At 38.3% G+C, this 23,015-nt stretch overlaps 1 protein-coding gene across 1 annotated transcript in view; it reads left to right on the top strand.

Moving 5' to 3' along the window:
- LOC140231432 (polypeptide N-acetylgalactosaminyltransferase 2-like) overlaps window positions 1-23,015 on the top strand; it is a 136,215-nt gene extending 113,200 nt beyond the window's left edge. Inside the window, 8 exon segments of the mRNA XM_072311559.1 lie at window positions 5,118-5,164; window positions 5,167-5,220; window positions 7,158-7,284; window positions 13,981-14,073; window positions 18,770-18,853; window positions 19,884-20,016; window positions 22,130-22,249; window positions 22,845-23,015. Of these exon segments, the coding sequence (XP_072167660.1) occupies window positions 5,118-5,164; window positions 5,167-5,220; window positions 7,158-7,284; window positions 13,981-14,073; window positions 18,770-18,853; window positions 19,884-20,016; window positions 22,130-22,249; window positions 22,845-23,015 (829 nt within the window).

Below are 23,015 nucleotides of genomic sequence, written 5' to 3'. Positions count from 1 at the left end.
AAGAGCGGCATACTCACCAACTGGAACAAATGGCTGAAGAGATGAAATCACGAGGAGGACATTTGTGAAGGATCTCCTGGTTCACCAAGAGCTACGCTTGGAAGTTGGGCAATATAAAGTCCTAGATATCTTTAACATAAGAGAGATTGGTAGCTCTCAAAAGAAATGTGAGCAATAAAATAGAAATATTTCAGTTTGGGTAGAGAGAGAGTTTGTTCAAGTGTGTGACGGGAGTACATTTTGTATATAGGCCCTACATTTTGCTGCAATGTGTGATCGAGGCTGATTACCAATACTGGAATAAAATCGATTACCAAGACCCAGAAATCATCCATGCCGTCTGCATGATGTATGTCAAAATGCCCCTTGAGTTTCTTATTATTAAAATATTAATTGTCTTGATAGGAGTTCTGTGGGTTTGGAGAAGTGCAATTATGTTACTGGAGTATTCTGCTTCTTCAGGATTTCAAAATCCAAATCTTTACCAACTTGATTTTGTTTGAAAACATGGCATGCCTCTATAAAGCAGAATTAATACTATAGCTGCTGATTTAGCAATAGGTTGTGACAGCATAACATTCCAGAAAGGAGTTGGATTTTTTTTTTTTAACTTTAGATGTCCAATATGACTGTGAATCGAGTGTTGTCATGCAGCAGTGACAATGTACTTGCTTTCCCTAAAGACCCATTTTCAACAGAAAGCTTTTACCCTTGACTTTTTGTCCCCGCCGAACGAGTTCGAGCAGGGGACTATGAAACGGGCTCCGTACGTGTGTGTGTCCGTGTGTCCGTCCGTCCGTCCGTCCGTCCGTCCGTCCGTCCGTCCGTGTGTCCGTCCGTCCGTCCGTGTGTCCGTGTGTGCGTCCGTGTGTGATCAAAATCTTCAATTTGCTACTTCTCTGTCATTTATGAGCCAATTTTGATTCTGTTTGCTTTATATGATAGCACTACATGGGAGCTTTGAAACTTCTACACAGAATTTCAGTCGTGACCTTTGACCTTGACCTTTGACCTATATTGTACATTTTGCTACAAAATGCTACTCCTTCGCCATTTCTAACCCGATTTCGATTCCGTTTGCTTTATGTGATGGCACTAGGTGAGGGCTTCAAAACTTCTACACAGAATTTTGACCTTTGACTTCTTTGACCTTTGACCTTGATTTTTTGACCTATAATGTACATTTTGCTACAAAATGCTACTCCTTCGCCATTTCTAACCCGATTTCGATTCCGTTTGCTTTATGTGATGGCACTAGGTGAGGGCTTCAAAACTTCTACACAGAATTTTGACTTTTGACTTCTTTGACCTTTGACCTTGATTTTTGACCTATATTGTACATTTTGCAACGAAATGCTACTCCTTCGCCATTTTTAACCCGATTTCAATTCCGTTTGCTTTATATGATGGCACTAGTTGAGGGCTTCAAAACTGTTACACAGAATTTTGACCTTTGACTTCTTTGACCTTTGACCTTGATTTTTGACCTATATTGTGCATTTTGCTACAGAATGCTACTCCTTCGCCATTTCTAACCCGATTTCGATTCCGTTTGCTTTATGTGATAGCACTAGGTGAGGGCTTCAAAACGTCTACACAGAATTTTGACCTTTGTCTTCTTTGACCTTTGACCTTGATTTTTGACCTATATTGTACATTGGCTACAAAATGCTACTCCTTCGCCATTTCTAACCCAATTTCGATTCCATTTGCTTTATGTGATGGCACTAGGTGAGGGCTTCAAAACTTCTACACAGAATTTTGACCTTTGACTTCTTTGACCTTTGACCTTGATTTTTTACCTATATTGCACATTTTGTTACAAAATGCTACTTCCGGCGGGGACATATGTTACGCACCGCGTAATTTCTACTTTTCCTTGTTTTCAATGTTTCCATGGCAACCTTCCCTCAGGTAGTAGGCATGTCTTTGTTGAAGACCAAGCTTTACTGTGTTACTTTGCTTTTAACTGTCCTTTTGGGAGTTTATATTTATGTTAGGTGTATTGTGGGAAAGAATTGTGGAAAAGAATCGTGAGAGGAGGTATTTTCTCACTTTCAAACCTCTTCCCATTTCCGGAGAAAGACGGTGTGGCAGTTTGGCAGAATCTGACAAGACTTTATGATGGTGATGTACTGTAGTGGAAGTCCTGTAGCAGTTTATTCACACAGTGTTCAATCTGTGATTGCAATTTTGGTACTGGAAAGTGAAAAAAAAAAATCATGGGATGTTTGATGCAGATGGCAATCAAAGAGATTCCAGGGTGAGGTATATACATCAATCTAACATTTGTGCTATATGCAGAGTTTGGTCCAATCCCAAAGATTGGTCTGTCATATGCAATATATCAAGAACAGATAATGAAAAAACACAACAACATGCAAACACCCTTGCACACACAAACACACACAAACACCCATGCAAAAACAATAACAACATATACAAAACAAAATGAAAATAAAACAACGAAATAGCAGAGGTTCAAGATTGCAAGACAGGACTGTGCAATGAAAATAATGAAGAAATGAATAATGAAAAAAGGCCACTATCAGTTATGCACTGAAACAGATGTTTCCAGATAGCAAAGTACCTGTACTTAGACTTGGTATTATACTGGGAACAATGATTTCTGTGGGAAAATACAGTTCTAAGATGAAACCTTGTACTCCAATTTAGATGTCTATCACCAACTTTGGAAACATGTGTTGAGGACTAATGGGTTCAAAGTCTGAGGAGCTGGGGTAGGGTGCACAGCACTTTGAAACGGGGTTTAGAATCTTACCCTTGGAAGAATACCTGAAGGAGCATCCACAAAAGGGGGAAGGGGGGTGGAGGGGGATACCCCTTCATGAACTGGAAGTCATGGATATCACTTAAGAATATCAGTATCACATTAAAACTTGCTATGCTTTAAAGGGATGGTATAGTTTTGGCTCAAATGGAGTATTCAGATGAAATTAAAGCTTTTGTGAGATAATGTGAAATCGTTTTAAAATATGAAATAGGAAAGAGCATGCAATTCTACGAGGAATTCAAAGTTTAGTTATTGAAAATTGGTTTTGAAATGGCTGAGATACCCCAAAATAAAAGAGGTCTTTATAATAAAAGATGGGACGTACCTGTCATTAGGATCACTTTGCTTTACTTCCTTTTTGGATATCTCGGCCATTTTAAAACCGATTTCCATCAAATAAACTTTGAATTCCTCTTAGAATTGTATGCTCTATCACATTTAATAAATAGTTTCTAATTAGGCCTATCTCACAAGAACATAAAATCTTAATACCCCATCTCAACCAAAATTTAAATGGGAGCTAGATATGTCCGTAATGAATGGATTCCATAAGTTGGATAGTCCCCTTTTGATTTCCACTTATGTTGAGTGATTGTGATCTTTTAGGAAGTTGATCTGTATGGCTGTCATTAAAATGCCTACAGGCAGGTAAAAATCCATGTTCAACTGTTTGCAATTGATCACCTTTGGCATAAGAAAAGCGGGTGTGTGAATGCAACTCAGCCTGACTGTCTGGTAATGATGATGCTGTGTGCTCTTTTTTTTTTTCTCGATTCCCCAGACCTTAACAGAAAATTGCAGTCTTTAACCTTTGTTGTCTGGAATCAGTCTGGCTTCATGAACACAAAATTTTGCCTGTTCCCAACGGCATTAGACAATCATCACTCAAGACTCTTATTTTGCTGTCATGTCCAAGCTCAGCCCTTGGGGAAATACATGTCTAGAAATTTAGAGAGAACACATCACTGTTGTCATTTGCTTTGTTGGGTTTGGGGCTGATGTTCACCATCTTAGGTGTGAATAGAAAAACCGTCTGTCACCTAGTCGAGAGGCTTTCTTTGTCGTCATGCTCTTTTTCACCCTTCATTGCTATGTGTTACACAAAATGCATCGAAGAGGCAACACTGTGATGCAGCAAATTGAACACAATCTAATTTTCTCACGTTACGAGCAACAAATGAAGCATTGAACTTCTTGGTATCACCGGATTTGATGCGTCGGTATCGGTGACTCCCGAACATGCTCTCACAGACGAGAATTAGAGCTCATGGAGACGAAGAAATTGCTCTCAAGTTGTAGCGCAAGTAGCTGCATAAACATAGGGAAAAGAATGTGATGACTTTTCTAACATCACGCCCACTTTGAAATGCTAGTAAGGCGCAGAAGATTAATTTGACCCAGATTCTGCAAGAGGTTTTGCCATGTTCTAACTCTCATGTGTCAGAAGGGGAACTTGTACAGGAGACATCGTGGAGCCCTTTCTACTCTTGAAAAGTATAATCTTGAAATGCAGCCTATAAAGAAAAATTAAAGAAAACTAATGAAAAAGTTGCATTGTCACTCCTTCTCTCTCCCTAGCACCAAAAGGAAAAATCAAACAAACGAAAGCCAACACTAACAAATTGTTAATGTGTTTACATGTTATTATATATTCAAGTGACTTCTACCACTATAATTGGGGGAGGGGAGGGCAGGAACATTGCCTCTCGTATTCCATGTATTGCATGTTCTTTCTTACTCTGCACCCTCTGAAATGTGAGCCTGTCGTCTAGACCCCTAATGCCTGTTTAGAGCAAAAAGTGAAAAAGAAGGTAAACAATTTATCTTGGTGTTGTGTGTAGCCAGGAGGGTATTTTCATGTCCCACACAATGGCATCCATTATGCATATTTATAAGACTGCTTTATAGGGATTTTATGTACATGTGTAACTGTATTGATACAGTATTATTGTATCTGTACTATACAGATGATTTTTTTTTCTTGATTGAATGGAAATGATGAAGTTTCATTGTAAATGGCCATGAAAGAAAAAGAAAAGTATGCTACTGCATGATATATCACTTAAGCAACATCCATCCATAGACTTGAAATAGATGAGATTTCATTTCTTTTTATTAAAGGATGATATTGAAAAGCGTAATTATCAAGTGCCTTCGCTGAGCCTGGTGTATGTGATGATATATGAAAATGGTTGCCATGATGGTTGCATACAAGCAGAGATGCTTCACCCCAAACGCAAGCCTCACTGTTCCGGTCATAAAGCTGCATTCTGAAATAATATACGATCATCGCGGAATCTCTGTTTATTTTCGCTCGTCCCAGGACTCCCATGATCGCAGGCGGGCTGTTTGTCATCAATCACGACTGGTTTACCAGCTGGGCAAGTACGACACCTTGATGGACATCTGGGGTGGAGAGAACTTTGGTAAGATGACGGAGAGACATCCAGATGGTGGTGGGTGGTGGTGGGGGGGGGGGGGGATGCACTGGTCTCCAATTTTCCAGGCTGTATGATTTGTCAACACATCATCGGCTGACTCAAAGAGAGGCAATGTCATTTGGAGCTGCTTGTTTGGAAAAAAGAAAAGAAAGAATATTACAAGTTCTGGCCATTTGGAAAGAAGAAAACCAAAAATATGAATGATTGATAAATTGTGATTGTGAAATGTAAAAAAAAAATTGTTGTTTGATGACCCTATTGAAAGTTCTTTTTTTTTTGGGGGGGGGGGTGTTCTCATACTACCATGCATTATAAATAATGTTTTTTCCATCATAACTTGTTTCAAATTTACTTTGAATTACTTTCCTTAATTTTTACATATATGTGATGCTATCATATCACTACTTTTTTTTCTCAATCACTTTCTCCAAATAGATGAAAAAAAAGATGATTGTAAATCAAAGGTAAAAAAATGCTGATGAGTAAAGCAAATTGAGATATGTACCGGATGGTTAAAGTACATCAGTACTCTGTACATCAACAACTGCATGCATTGAGCCGTGAAAGTGGCAGTTTTCTCATTTTGTTGTTGAGAGCAAAGGAAAATTGCTTGCACATAGTTAAAGAGTATTTTAATCACAAATGCATAGTGTTTTCGTGTGTATGAAGCCAACGTTGGTTTAAATGGTTGTGATATGTCATCACTGTCTCCTACTGATTGCTTCAAGCTCCTGGCTATTTTTATCATGGGAATACAATAGCAGAAGATTTTAAGAATCATTTTATTGGCAAAATTCACCGGCACTTCAAGAATGAAGAGTAAGACTCATGTGATTAAACTGGCAGCATTTTCAATTAAAAAAATGTACAGCATTCACAGATACATATAGGACCTCCACACCATCTGTGTCTTATAAGCACAGCCTGTGACATGCTGTATTAACCCAAATCCTGTCATGTACTCCCACTACTCTTTATGTGGAAATGAAATCCCCGTGGGTGGGGGGGGGGGGGGAAGAGAGGGGACCAACGCATTCACACGTGTGTGAGCAATTTGCCAATGTTCTGCCGACAATTTGGCATCAATAATAATCTTTCTGCTACTAATGCAGAAATGATTTGTCAAATTTTCCCATGAATTGTAATGACAGTTTCACATTTGCATGACATTGCTTTGCAGAAGACTGTCTGCTAGCTAGAAGATGGGGTGCATGCACGGTCATTTTCGCTCTCAATAATGGGAACTGACAAAATTTTCCCCTAACCCTGTGAAGGCTGACCAAAGTGGTCAATGACATATTCACTCAAAGTCCCCCTAGTCTGCTGCAGGCTTTAAATGGCTGAAGCCAAGCTGTGTGTTGGGAAATCGTAGCGTGACCCCAGGCCCGCCGACCATCCGAGGGATAGGCGCTTTGCATCTTCCTTAATCACGCCACATCCTCTCCGGAGAGAATTCACGTTCCGGCTTCCTCTTCCTCATCTCCCCCCCCCCCCCCCCCCCTTGAGTCTTCTTCATTCATATAAGTTTTCCCTAGCATTTGTGAATCTCTGTTTTATGGGATTTCCCCCCCCTGGTAAGTTTCATTGTTAAAGTGTGAGAAGTGATTACTTATGCACTTTCTCTCTCTCTCTCTCTCTCTCTCTCTCTCTCTCCCCCCTGTCTAAATGTCATTCTTCATTTCCCTCCTGTTTTCTTCTCTCTCCATAAATGTCATTCTCATTTTCTCTCTCTATTTTCTCTCAAATTTTGTCTTTACATGTCATTCTTTATCTCTCCCTCTCTCCCTCTCTCCCTCTCTTTCTCTCTCCTCTCTATCTGTCTCCCTCTTCATCTTTCTTTATTTCTCACACTTTCTGTCTATCAATCTCTCACCTGTCCATTTTTTTTTCTCACTATTTCTGTCTCTCTTCTCTTCCCGCAGAAATCTCCTTCCGTGTCTGGCAGTGTGGGGGCAGTCTCGAGATCATTCCCTGTAGTCGAGTGGGGCACGTCTTCCGCAAGAAACATCCCTACACCTTCCCCGATGGGAACGCAAACACATACATCAGGTACGGGTTGGTTCGGGGTCAACGGCGTTTGCCGCGACCCTCTCCGCAGCGGATATAAATTTTTATTTTTAGTGCCCCTCCCATCAAAGGAACTCCTTCTGAGTGCCTGTAGTGCTGCGGGAGTTTGCCAGCTTATTTCAGGAAATGACGACCATCTTACGCTCTGATGTAATTTAAGAGTGGCCAAAAGTTGAATCACAACTGAACTGAGCGACAGGTGATATTGAAAGATTGATAGTGAATGAATCAACCTGTGGATAGAATGATAGATGGATGGATAGATGGTAAATGAATCAACCTGTGGATACAATGATGAATGGATAGATCATGAATGAATGAATGAATCAACCTGTGGATAGAAGATAGATGGATGGATAGATGGTAAATGAATCAACCTGTGGATACAATGATGAATGGATAGATCATGAATGAATGAATGAATCAACCTGTGGATAGAATGATAGATGGATGGATAGATGGTAAATGAATCAACCTGTGGATACAATGATGAATGGATAGATCATGAATGAATGAATGAATCAACCTGTGGATAGAATGATAGATGGATGGATAGATGGTAAATGAATCAACCTGTGGATACAATGATGAATGGATAGATCATGAATGAATGAATGAATCAACCTGTGGATAGAATGATAGATGGATGGATAGATGGTAAGTTAATCAACCTGTGGATACAGTGATGAATGGATAGATCATGAATGAATGAATGAATCAACCTGTGGATAGAATGATAGATGGATGGATAGATGGTAAGTTAATCAACCTGTGGATACAGTGATGAATGGATAGATCATGAATGAATGAATGAATCAACCTGTGGATAGAGTGATAGATGGATGGATAGATGGTAAATGAATCAACCTGTGGATACAATGATGAATGGATAGATCATGAATGAATGAATGAATCAACCTGTGGATAGAAGATAGATGGATGGATAGATGGTAAGTTAATCAACCTGTGGATACAGTGATGAATGGATAGATCATGAATGAATGAATGAATCAACCTGTGGATAGAATGATAGATGGATGGATAGATGGTAAGTTAATCAACCTGTGGATACAGTGATGAATGGATAGATCATGAATGAATGAATGAATCAACCTGTGGATAGAATGATAGATGGATGGATAGATGGTAAGTTAATCAACCTGTGGATACAGTGATGAATGGATAGATCATGAATGAATGAATGAATCAACCTGTGGATAGAATGATAGATGGATGGATAGATGGTAAGTTAATCAACCTGTGGATACAGTGATAGATGGATAGATCATGAATGAATGAATGAATCAACCTGTGGATAGAATGATAGATGGATGGATAGATGGTAAGTTAATCAACCTGTGGATACAGTGATAGATGGATAGATCATGAATGAATGAATGAATCAACCTGTGGATAGAATGATAGATGGATAGATAGTGAATGAATCAATCTGTGGATGGATAGATAGTGAATGAATCAACCTGTGGGTAGAATGATAGATGGATGGATAGATCCAACCTGTGGATAGCATGATAGAGAGATAGCTAGATAGTTAATGAATCAACCTGTGGGTAGAATGGATGGATGGATGGATAGATAGTGAATGAATCAACCTGTGGATAGAATGGATGGATGGATGGATCGATCCAACCTGTGGATAGCATGATAGAGAGATAGATTGATAGTGATTGAATCAACCTGTGGATATAGTGAGATGGATGATAGTGAGAATCAACCTGTGGATAGAATGGATGGATAGATATTGAATAAATCAACCTGTTGTCAGAATGATGGATGGTTGGATGATGAGAAAGCCATATCGAAATGTCAAGTGATTTGCTATAAGGAGTAATCATGATACAGTACAGGGGGAGGGGGAGCATTACTAACTAAGTATTTTGGGCAACAAGATGAATTTGGATCTGTGCAGTCAAGTCAATGCACTCTTTCCATTCCAATAAGTCATTTAAGAATATGTTCTCTCTGATATTCCTTTTTTTCTCAGCATGTGAATCCAAATTTCATGAAAACATGCCAATCTAAAAGAGAGAGAGAGAGAGAGAGAGAGAGAGAGCGATTACATGAAATTATTTGTTAGGTGAATTATAGCCAATCTTGAATGGGGGTGAGGTTGGATTTATATTAAACCTGCATAATCTTGGGTTTATCTCAGGTTTTTCAGATTTTGTGAAACACAACATTTATACCCATCAATCTTCTGATTCTCATCCCTGCTTGTGGGGGAGTGAGAAAAATAGTTCACTGTCTCTTTGCAGCTGATGCATTTCTTTTTCTTTTTTTCTTTTTTTTTTTGGGGGGGGGGGAGAGTGTGAGGGGGCGGGAGTAACTTGATATGCTTGTTTATCAACACAAACTATATGTTGACAGTTATAAAGTATTTCCTCTTGGCTTGCTTGCATTCTTATTTTCTTTTCTTTTTTTGCAGGAAAAAGAAAAGAAATGATTCACATTACTCTTCTGTTTTGGTGCAGCTTTGTAGGGAAGAATGAATAAATGAATGATAATTTATTTCTTATAAGTAATTTGAATTACTGTAAAATTTGATACTACCGCATGAGTGATTTTTCATGCTCGGCTGAGTCAGATGAATTTTGTGTGTTTTTAATTCCACAGAATCAAGACATTGAGTACCGGTACTGAAACATATTGCAAGCAAAAATGGTTGCATGCTTTTATTTTTGTGCCAGTTTCTTGTTGCAAGAAATGTGCAAAAATTTCAGCTTTTATGGTATGTGTGAAATGATATAGGGAATATAAAAAAAAAGAAATCGATCATATCATCTTTGACTGATCCCAAGATGTCGTGCCATCCCTTCTCCAAGGACAGAGATATTTATAGAAGCTGTAAGTTGGAGAGGTGAGGAAGGATTGTAAGAAACACTGAGATAGGGAAGAAATGTGAGATGGAAGAGAAAAGATAGAATGGAGCAGAGATATGGCAGATCCATCAGTGTGACAGGGGTAGTATCATCCAAACTTTTTAGCCCAGGACTGTGCGCAGAACGAACTGTGTCATGTGACGTGGTGAATCCATCTCTCGTCCCTGCGGGAGGCCCTGATCTCTGATATCATGTGACGCGGGGAAGAAATCGGGTCATCCGACAGCGCTTGTCCGTCATTCCTTCTCCGCGTACATTTCTGCATGTCTCTCCTGCTCCGACCAAACTAGGCGTGTGATTTTGGAATGTGTTATGAAGAGTCAGGGCACAGGAAAATTATGGAAGGGTGTGGGGGGGGGGGGGGCAGGGTATAGAGAGCAGGGGATTTGTGTGTTCTGTGATTGACAAGTCTCTGTCGGGGATAAATAGGCACTCGAGTGACCTCCAAATCTCAGAATTGTGTGAAAAAAATTTTGTGTATGCAGCAATCAAATAATACAGATGTTCCATCAAACAGCCATCATAAGAGTCAAAGTTATGAATACGAAAGGTAGTCTACAACAGCAGCATTTTTGGAAGGTGATTTACCTGTTATCTTGGTCTCTGGATGTTTTCTTATCGGTGTGACAGTCATATCATTTCATTGCTTAGATATTATCAAGTGCACTTCTGAACCAACGCAGGAATTTTTATAGCATGATGTATAGTCTACTTCTCGAGGTCTATTGCCGTAATCACTTGTTTGAATAGAGATTGTAACATTGCAGAAAGCCTACAGCTTGGGACCAAACATTTTGATACATGAACCAACAAAATTCAGACTAATTTCTTGTGAGTATGTAGTTTGGCCGAAAGCCAATCACTATAGCTAATATTCTGTGTCCCACAAAAAGGAGCCTGCGCATCAAAAACAGAAATTTGGAAAATTGTGAAGTTCAGCCTTCTCTCTCAAAGAAATATGGCAATGTAGGTAATAGGAAGCCAGTCGATGATTTAATGACTATCATATCAAAGAGGGCCTTTGTTGTTGTTTTTTTTTTCTTACCTGTTTGCCAATAATGTGTGTCATATTTATGGGTTTGGCACTGCACCAAGGGTAATAGATTTGCTAGCCTAATGACATTCGCATCATCACAGCCTTTGAAGGTAATATGTCTGTTTTTAAACAGGCTTTCGTGGCTTATTGTTGTTTTGATCTTTTCCTTTCTCTCAGACGGGAAAGTTTCCTCCGAAAGAAGGAATGATTTCGGCAGCAGACACCTTCTTAATTAGATTTCGTTGGCAGTAGTGCTGGATCCACATTATAAAGGCTTCAAAGTTAACACTTTGTGACATGATGTTTAGCTGCATATCATAAGCTCAGCGTGGGAAGTAATTGCCCTCTCCTAATTGCAGTACAATGTTAATTGTCGAACTAAACAGCAGCTGAGGTGTCTACCTCACTAATTTTGGGGGCAAAATCAATCCAATCAGACAAGTTCTTAACTCACAGGCTTTCCTGTAATAAAGGCATGTAGCTTTGTTGTCCCCGCCGAACGAGTTCGAGCAGGGGACTATGAAACGGGCTCCGTACGTGTGTGTGTCCGTGTGTCCGTCTGTCCGTGTGTCCGTCCGTGTGTCCGTCCGTGTGTCCGTCCGTCCGTCCGTGTGTGCGTCCGTGTGTGATCAAAATGTTCAAAATGCTACTCCTTCGCCATTTCTAACCCAATTTTGATTCTGTTTGCTTTATATGATAGCACTACATGGGAGCTTTGAAACTTCTATACAGAATTTCAGTTGTGACCTTTGACCTTGACCTTTGACCTATATTGTACATTTTGCTTCAAAATGCTACTCCTTCGCCATTTCTAACCCGATTTTGATTCCGTTTGCTTTATATGATGGCACTAGGTGAGGGCTTCGAAACTTCTACACAGAATTTTGACCTTTGACTTCTTTGACCTTTGACCTTGATTTTTGACCTATATTGTACATTGCCTACAAAATGCTACTCCTTCGCTATTTCTAACCCGATTTTGATTCCGTTTGCTTTATGTGATGGCACTAGGTGAGGGCTTCAAAACTTCTACACAGAATTTTGACCTTTGACTTCTTTGACCTTTGACCTTGATTTTTGACCTATATTGTACATTTTGCTACAAAATGCTACTCCTTCGCCATTTGTAACCCGATTTCAATTCCGTTTGCTTTAAGTGATGGCACTAGGTGAGGGCTTCAAAACTTCTACACAGAATTTTGACCTTTGACTTCTTTGACCTTTGACCTTGATTTTTGACCTGTATTGTACATTTTGCTACCAAATGCTACTCCTTCGCCATTTCTAACCCGATTTCGATTCCGTTTGCTTTATGTGATGGCACTAGGTGAGGGCTTCAAAACTTCTACACAGAATTTTGACCTTTGACTTCTTTGACCTTTGACCTTGATTTTTTTACCTATATTGTACATTGGCTACAAAATGCTTCTCCTTCGCCATTTCTAACCCGATTTCGATTCCGTTTGCTTTAAGTGATGGCACTAGGTGAGGGCTTCAAAACTTCTACACATCTTTTTACCTATATTGTACATTTTGCTACTAAATGCTACTTCCGGCGGGGACATATATTACGCACCGCGTAATTTCTACTTTTCCTTGTTTCCATGGAGACTGATTTTCCTTCGTTATGCAAAAGGTCAACTAGGACTAGTCTGTTGTTCCACTTCAAGAAAAATACCTTCATATTGCCGATGGAAAAAAAGATGTATGATTATTCTCGTCACATTTGATGCCACCTTTTTTAGGTTACTTAAATTGACTGCAATTATCTAAAGACAGTAAAACCTCTTCAGCTTTAATGTTACTTTATCTAGAAAGCTGTGTGTAAATAGAATCATAATATGCTTTTAGGTATGCAAAACAGGAACAAATCATTATTTACAAATAAAAAAAAAGGACAAAGAACAATACAAGGATGTATTGAAGATTTAGACACAGACACAAAGTAGACATCAAATGAATCAATAGGAATCAATTATTTTGGTAGTGTCAGTTCTTTCAGACATGTTGTTTTGGATGTTTTTGGGGTTTTTTTTGGGGGGGGGGGGGGGAGAGGGGGTTGTACCATAATTTCTATAGGGGATTATAAAAAGAGTGATAGCAGTCTTATTTGCCCTTGGTAGTCTCATCACTCACATTGATGCTGTCCTGGAGACACCCACGTCACAAGGGATATGGTAGGTAAAGCATCTTTTTCAAGGGGTGAATGCACACCAGGCAATCATCTAACAAATAATAAGACTTGTTTACAATAAAAGTAGACCAGACCACTCTCCACGATGCTGAAGTGCTCTGATTCCATTGATTGAGGACCCTACTGATGGATGATGCGCATTTCAATTTGTCATTAGGAATTCATGCTGGTATACATGATGTCGCAATCCTTTTTTCTTTTTTTTTTCTTTTTTCTTTTTTGGTTATTGATCGAGAACCGTACTAATGGATGATGTACATTTCAGTTTGACATTAGGAATTCATGTTAGGTAGTATACATGATGTCACAATACATTTGTGTGTGTGTGTTTTTTGTTTGTTTGCTTGTTTGTGTGTTGTTTTTTTGAGGGGGGGGGGTATTTCAATAATGACCCAATGCTTCAGGAAAACTTTCCCTTCATATGATCTGTTATCTGTATTTGACTTATTTCACCTAGTAACAATATAAGTTGCTTCCATTGTTTCTATGTTATATCATTGGTCTTATTTCAGAGTGTACAGTGATTGTCATGTTGTCTTTGATTGTAGGAACACAAGGCGGACAGCGGAAGTCTGGATGGATGAGTTCAAAGTTTTATTTTACAATGCTAGACCGTCAGCCAGAGGGAAGCCCTATGGAGAGTGAGTATAGTGAAGAAAATCTTGCATACTTCCTAGAAAATACGAAACGCAATCGGGCCAGGTAGGTTACTCACTGTTGCACCATGGTATCCCATCTGCATTTGGGGCTCTAAAGACCATTTTTCAGGGCTGCTTACTATCATGGCATTCATCCAGTTCTAAGGGTGGGATTTCATGGAGCACGCGAACGATTTGCGAAGGACGCGAATGACAAAATCCAACATTCGGAAAAGTTTTTATCCGAATGTTTTCCGACAATGAAGCCGAAAACTATTCTTGCGCAATTTGTGCGAAATTTCCACGACGTATGTGCGAATGTCGTGTGTATCATTGCTAAAGTACAGCATGTTACGTACACGAAGAACACGCGACGGAAATGCGAACAACGAAAAATTTTCAATAATCATGGGAGAAAATGTACCCAAGGAGAGGTGGAAGCTGTCTTGAGTTGAATTTTTTTCTTTCCTCTATTTCTCCTTTCTTTTTCTCTCATTTCTCTATCGTGTGCTTGCCTACATTTTTTTTCCTAGGACATATCTCCACTAGTAAAGCCTTTGATCTTTTTTTTTTTGCAGTTCCTCCAACACATAATCTCTATAGTTCAAATGAGCTTTTACATACTTTAGATTAATTCTAAGTGTATTCTACGATTTTTTTTTTTGTATATCAAACATTTATTACTCTTTGCTAGTCTTTAATTTCTTTTGTTACTATAGTTGTTAATAATTGTTTGATGTTTAGATGTATGTTACGATTTTTATTTGTAGAAAACGTATAGGTCATGCATCCCCCAAACGTGCGCTAAACGTTCGCGAGAATATCTCAAAAGGTACGCGAACAGTTTGCGATTACGTCGTAAAATGATCGGAAAAACTTCGCAGTTTTCGCGTAACATACGTGAGACATTCTCCAAAGTTTCGGAGTCTGTTTGGGGTTTCACGAACATTTTGCGAACATCGCGCGTGTCTTGCGAAGGTCTTGCGCATATGACGAGGCTTTAAAGACACTTTCGAGAACAATTCCCGAGCAAATCATGACCAAGTGTGCGGAAAAGGTTCGCAAAAAATTTCAAACTTTTTTGAAATTCTCGCCGAAGTAAAAACGACATTCGCGAACAATTGACGACGCTTCCGAACCCTCACGTTCGTTTGGCGATCTTTTGCAGACTAAAATACGAATGCTGGATTTTGCTACTCGCGTCCTTCGCAAATCGTTCGCGTGCTCCGTGAAATCCCACCCTAACTGTCTCAATCTGATAGGTGGATTTGATGCTGTATCTGCAAAATGGAAAGCTATAATCATGACTATTTGGAACCAGATTATACCATTTAGAATATAGAATTATCAAAGCTTCCTCCCATGGAAGGGGGAACCCTTTTCACCCCCACCCCAGTCGCTTCGATCCCTCAGGCTTGGGTTGCTTGGTTCCCTTGCAGTGTCTCATTCAAAGCACTCACTCATGTTTGGCAGCTCGGCATTTTTAGCACAAGATCAGTACATTGTAAATAGGTGATAGCAGTGGAAGTTGTTTTCATATCAGCAATATATCATAACAATTTTTTTGGGGGCGATTGACTCACATCAAATGGTTGATATTGAGTGATTGCCTGTGGTTTTTGAGAATGTTTTTAGAGTGGTTTTTAATTTCACAATAGTGAATACCGTGCCATGATGAATGTCTTAGTTACAATTGACTCGTTTTGGATATTAAAACTCTGCTGTTACCAGAAACTCCACAAATTGTACATTAAAATCCGATTGCAGAGTTCACCTTGACATTATTTGTCAAATAATACAATCTGTATTTGACTGGCAGTTTTATTCAATATCACTCCGGAGAGTAATGTTTATCATTGTCTAACCTACTTGGGAACAAATCCTTAATGGGTTGATGTTCTGCTTTACCCTGCTGCATATTAGGCTAGACTTTGAATCAAATTGTCCATGCAACTTATCTTCTCCATGTAAATCTAAATCAATGTGGGAAAAGAATATCTTAAAGATCACAAAGTACAATATAACAAGCAATCAGTGTACAGACCTCAAATCATCTGGTAAAGCCACACCACTTGGAATGTATCCTGAAAAAGAAAAAGAAAAAAGCAGCTGGTGCAGGTGTAAGATGTCAGTCGCAAGTTATTTTTCCTTTTCCACCAGAAGTCAGATTTGGCGGACGCCCATATAGCGATTAAAGAACGAGAGTCATGTTCTGTCTCGTCAGCTGCCGATGGATGGAGTATTAGATAGAATAGAACATTCCTGGTACCAATCACAGAGTGTCAATCATCAGGGCACGGCTGAAAATCTGTGTAATTGAGAAGCTCTGATACCAGCCTTAAAAGGGCAGACGACCTCGCCTCGCTCCCTCTGAGTCTGCGTCCAAATTCAATCTAAACCACCGTAGCTCTCAGAATCAGGGTAGGAAATTCGCAGCAGTGATTTAGCAAGTTGAGAAGTGAGAAATGCTGCAAATGTAAAGGAGTGTTTATGTACTGGAGATCTAAATTGAGTTTGACATTTCAGGACTACAAATTAAGTCAATCCAATTTGATTTGATTTGATTAGGAGGGAATGTGGAGACTTGGCTGAGATGTCTGTAATACAAAGAAAAAAGTGTAAAACTTCCCACCACATTTTGTTGTAGTTGTCGATATGATAACATGATATTCCTGCGAGTGAAATATTAAAGCATGTTTTTGGAATTTATGAAAGCATAGCCATATAAGGAACTGACAAAACTATTTTCTAATCAGTAGTTTCTTATCAAGAAATGTTTTATAGTGGCCGGGATACAAAGTTGTCTTGTGTGCTGCTTCAAAAACTCATTTTGCATCACATAGAATGCACTTTTAATATCCAGTTGTTGCAACCTAAACCAAGTTTGCAAAAGAATATAACATATTCCAGTTGTGCATTGTCTTATGTGCTTTCATTACTCTGACACTATTTTGTCAGCATTTCAGAGCTTCTGTGTGAAAGACATCAGTTACCCATTGATTAGGAGATGTATATATTGAAATAGGCAGATTTCAAAGTGCTATCAAAATCAGTATTTCTTTCTTAACCCATTGAGGACGGTTTGATTTTGCTACAACACGCATTTCCCATAAACGCTTGCCCGAGTATACTCGGGACTTGTCCTCAATGGGTTAAATTCCTGTTTGCTTCTCTTAAATTGTAAAGGTATTTGTTTTACAAATTTGAGTTTTGCAGCGTTAGGCAAGTCTCTTGAAAAAACTTCCAGCAGGCTTGTGTGTTGCCCTGGATAAACTCAAAGGACAAGTTCTCCTTCACAGACATGTGGATTGAGTGAATGCAGCAATATTAATAGAAAGCATCAGTTAGAGTTTGAGGAAAATTGGACAATCTGTTCAAAAGTTACGAATTTTTGAAGTTTCTGTGCCGCCATCGCAGGATGAGAAGACTACTGCAGCTGGTGATGTCACTTGTGTAGAACAATATAAAGAAAATATAAAGAAAATTCAGCATATTTTCATTTCTCTTGCATAATAAAAGAACACTTGACTTGCCTCTTTCAGAAGGTGGGGGAAATAATATTACCCGTAAAAAACGTCAGTGACAAGTCAAGGAAATGTGCACTTTTTTTCGAAATATAAAATTTTGTGAAATTCTCTTTATATTTTCCCTATATCATTCTATGCATGTGACATCATACACTGTAATAGTCTTCTCATCCAGCAGTGACTTGCACACAGATACTTTAGAAATTCATAACTTATGAACAGATTGTCAGATTTTCCCCAAACTTTCACTGATGTGTATCTAACAAACTGGAAGAACCTAGAGTGGAAGACAAAAATCCTAAATGTTTGAGAAAAACCAAACTCTTAGTTTGGAGTTTTATGCATGCATTGTAAAGTTTTAAAAGTCTAAATGAATCAGGGAACTTTGTAAAAAGTAAGGCAAGGAACAAGACAAATTCATGCAGTGTTTGTAGATAATAGTCATCACTAGAGGGCGATATTCATGTTAGGACAAAGTTGTAGATAACTCTGCAGTGCATTTGTACAAGAATTTCATCATGTTATGATTTCTTCTTCTTTCTAATCCACCAAGTCCATTTTCCAGCTGCCTAATGTGTAAATAAGGATTTTGCACGCTATGTCATGCTATATCTAGATTCCAGTGAAAGATATGATTTCAATCACAACAAAGTGGATTAAACATAAAATTTCCTGTCCCAGACATATGGAGAGTTCTTTGCAATTTTGAACTTCAGTTTTGAACGCACTTTCGGTTGCTCTCACATAGAATATGAATTGCTATGATATGTGTGCAAATATGAACAGACAAAATGTTTGTTTGTTGGTTTTTTTTAATGAATAGAACACTTGTTCCAGCAGAAGAAAGTAATTTCCTCTTTATGCTTGCCTTTGTTATGTTTATTTGAGAAATGACCCTGTTTCACTTTAGACAAGCATAATAATGGTAATGGTAATGGTTTATTAAGAATTAGCCATGGAGATGGCTGAAATGCAGAATCTTGTACATTTCATTTTGTAATAACATACATAATCATACAGCATTTGTACAAGCATTAAAAGCATGTAAGAGAAAGCTTTGCAGTTAGTGCTTCATTTTCAAATATAGCATCAAAGTTTTCTTACATGTATTTTTCTTCTCCCATTACCTATATATTTACTCTTTTCTCTTTTTATTTCTCTCTTTCTCACAGTGTGACGAGCCGAAAAGAATTGAGGGAACAGCTGCAATGCAAAACTTTCAAGTGGTATCTGTCAACAGTTTATCCAGAATTGAAGTGAGTTTTAGTAATTGCTAGAGGTCTTAGATAAACAATAAGAGAGAATATGACCAAAACCCTGGAATTTGCAGATAATAATTATCTGGTGAGAAGAGTGCCATCTGTTGTGTGCTGCCCTATGCTTTGATTCAAGAACTTGAGAGCTATAGTGTCTACAAGCATGTTTGCTAGGTTGCGCTCATATTTTTGTGATGGAAAAAAAAAAAGAAGGAATGTTTCTCATGGTTACACCAGACTTCTATATTAGTCTGCCAGTGTAGTCACACATCTCATGGAATGGTATTGCACGGGAAGATGTTTTGCTCTTTCTCGTATGAAGAAAGGGGTTGGCATACTTGCCAACTAATAAGATTCTATCAGATTCAGTAAGATTTTTTACGTTAAAAATAGCAAAATAGATTTTCTGTCAGAGAAATAAGATTTTAAAAAAATATTTAGATATACCTTTCATGTGTATTTTCTGAAGATTTGACTGAAAGTAAGATTTTTAACTTCAGTTTGCATATAAAATAAGATTTTTGCAATCCACGAGTAAGATATTTCATCTTGAAATGTTAGCAGGTATGGGTTGGTAGAAATAAGATGAAGTATCAGATGGTAAATGTAGCTAATGCCATTGACATAACTAATAAAATTAAATTGAGAAAAGATGATGAGAGAAATTATGATATAAAGTGAATTAATTTGTAGTCATTTCAGGCGTTCATGTCTCTCTGTGTCTAGAAATGATGCAAAAGTGATCATATTTAGGACAACTTATTCTTCTTCTTTTTTTTAAATGATGCTTTGACATTTCAGGAAGTAACAGGTAAAGCAAATGAATGTCATACATCAAGTGGAATTTTGCTCCGATGGCTTTAGGCTATATGAAATAAAGATTCCAAGCACAATGAATATTTCATGACTTTCACTTACCCTGCAGTGTGCTGTGTATGCATTACTGACATCCTAAAACGAGTTTAGGGTTACCTATATGCTCCCAGTGAATTCTAATTCTGCACAAAAATATATCAAATTGCCTTTGTAGAATTCCTGGTCCCAGTGAGCTGATATACGGCCAGATTCAGCAGGGAAGCCTCTGCCTGGAGTCCTCCCCGCATCCCACGAGTTCAGCCTGGCCTCCCATCGTGGTGCCGTGCTCTCAGGAGGAAAGGCATCAGGTGACAAACATCATCTATTCTAGTGTTTGTTGTCAAATTTTCATGTCACCTAAGCCATGAAAACATGTCAAGTCAACTCTGGTGTTTTTTTAAATTCGTCATATAGCTTGCTTGTCATCCATCCTTGGTATGAATATGTCTGCAAGTTAGTCTTTCTGATAATGAACAGGTGGACTCCAAATTTGTGTGTCCCTTTTGCAACCCTGAAAACTAGTTTCCTTGTAAAAGCTTGTGTATGGTAGAGGTAGGTAATTAAGACCTTTCCTAAGGATAATAAAACTGAAAACTCTTTTATTATGGAGAGGGAATAAATACTATAGATTTCCAGTGATGTTATCCAGACCTACAAAAATTCCAGGTGGTATTTTCTGTACAAAGGGAAAGCATATTCTCCAATAACATGGAGTTGGTTTTTCATTTAGAAAAAAACAAACAATCAAACTGAGGTGTATCATCGAATGATTTCATACATGATAATGAATGAAAGACATTATTCTTCAACCGTGCAAAATTATTGTGATGTTTGCAAAAGAGATATACTTTCTTCAAATCCAAACTTTGAATGAATCCCGACTTAGAGAAAGGCTGTCAGAATATCTTAATGAGGAATTCTGACATCAGGAAGGTGAGTTCTTCTTCAGTGTCAAAATAATCGGTTTCGTTCAAAACTATTCTTCTTTTGATTCAAGAAGTTGATTCAAGCTGGTTCAAGAGTAGCTGAGATTTTGTCCATGAGGGTGCGAAAACTTAGGGTAAAACACTGCCAATTTCTCAAATTTTTCTGTTCATGGTTCCGGACTGACAGAAAATATTGGTGCACTCTACACAGGTATCAGTGAGTCACAAATGCAAGCTGGTCTTGATGAAACTCCATAGCAGCCCTGTTTATTCTATGAATTTGGGGGAAAATGCAATATGGACCCCATGGGAATGAGAGGAATTTACACTTTCTTTATGTTTTAAAAAAAAAGTTAATTTGAGCCAAAAATGTCGAGAGCTATCCATAATAGACTAGGATTTCAGTGTTTATATGCTTTATGGGTCCATGGATCAGCAGTTTTAGATATTGATTTGAATAACTTCCCTAAATAGAACACACAGGTGCACATGTAGCAGAGCCCTGGAGCCTTGGGTTTTCATAGCTTCTGTATAACTGGTCAGGCAATATGCTTTAATTGATGATGATAGATTTATTAGAAAGGAAACTCAGTCATTTGATGGGCTTGATGTCCACCTCCCTGATGTCATGTTCCGTGCTCAGCCAATCTTCTGTGAAGGATTTTTCAAAGGATTCTGTAATGACAGCTTGAATTAGATTTCATCCCGTCCGATGAAGTGCCAGTTTTAGAGATGTTTCTCTTTAAGTGAAGACTGTGTCTTCCTTTGAATTCACTTCTAGTATCATCTTGGATGAATTGTGTCAAGGTCAAAAATGTTTAATGAAATGCATGCAAGTTGAGAAAACTACAAAGAAATGGTGCAGAGGCTGGAAAACTATGAATAAATCCACCTTGGGTAGTTGGGTAGAGCTTTCTTTGATATTATCTGAAACTGATGTATAGATGTGTCTTAAAAAGAGAGGAAATTTTGAAAGTATGTCTTCATGAAGTGATTGAATTGGATGTTGTTTTTTTTATAATGGATATTTGACCTGTGACCATATTGTAAGACATAGTAGACCGTATGGTTGCCTCAATTTACTTCAGCATCCATTGTTTGAGTCTTTCTTTTTTTTTTTACCTGTTGCTTCCGAGATTGGATGATTGTTCATTGCTATAGTGCATTATCATCCCGTTTCACATGAACAAAAGGGCAAACCTCCATAATTCAAAATGTAACTTCCAACATTCTGATATAGATAAAGGTCCTGCATACTAGATTCTAGCATCATTACTTATATATCTTTCACATTCTGATTGCCTGTGAAAAGAATTTGTACTTGATATAATAAACTCTGTTCTATCCTGACTGCAATTGGTTTCCATAAACTCTTGTCTGTCTCCACATTTAAAAATGCAAGCACAAAAACATCCTGTAGATTTGGGAAATCAAATCTCTTTAAAATCTCTATCTTTGATAATATTATAATTTACTTTTTTCTTTCCCCTGGCAGTCCTGGATCATCACCAAAGATGACACAGTAGAGCAAGAGTCCTTGTGTCTGACTGTGACTTCAACCCATCCCACCTCCAGGGTCTACATCGCAAACTGTGTTCCTAATGACATCAAGCAGGTCAGTCCAAGGGATTCCAAGAGAGGACTTTATGAAAACGTGTTACCTCTCCCTTGTGATTCTGGCTTTACCCACCCTCTGTTAGTGCTATATTAGATCTCACACACAATGTGGTAAATCTGATTCCTCTAAAATGTCAAGTATCTAATGCTTTGTTGGTTTCATCTTTAAACTTGAGAATGAATGAATGAATGGATGGATGGCTGGATAAATGAATGAGTGAATGAGTGAATGAATGAATGAACGAACGAACGAAGGAACGAAGGAACGAACGAAGGAACGAGTGCATGAATGAATGAATGAATGAACGGATGAATGGAAGAGGGAATGAATGAATGTATGAATGAATGTATGAATGAATGAATGAATGAATGAATGGAGTGAGGGAATGGATGAGTGTTCAATGAAGAAAGGAGGGAAGGAAGAAAGGAAAAAAATAAGTGCATGAATGAATGAATTGCAGAAAAAGAGATTACATGGTCACTACAAGCAACCCAATGAACTGAATTGATGCATTGAATGTATACATAAATTAATTCTCATTAACTGTCAGCTGTATGATTGCTATTTTTTTATTTGGTGTTTCTACCAACAGAAATGGACACGGAATGGGAATGCCTTACAGCACACGCTGAGCAAGTTATGCTTGGACAATCAAACACCAGAGAAGGGACTCATTGTCGATGTATGTGAGCCCATCTCAAGAACTCAGTCGTGGATGATCAAACAATCATCCTCTCTCTCACGGGAGCACGGCCTCAGGTGA

The sequence above is a fragment of the Diadema setosum genome, chromosome 1, assembly GCF_964275005.1.
Source record: "Diadema setosum chromosome 1, eeDiaSeto1, whole genome shotgun sequence".
Taxonomy (NCBI): Eukaryota; Metazoa; Echinodermata; class Echinoidea; order Diadematoida; family Diadematidae; genus Diadema; species Diadema setosum.
Note: the sequence above shows the minus strand (reverse complement) of the source record. Positions and strands in the feature narration are given on the sequence as shown.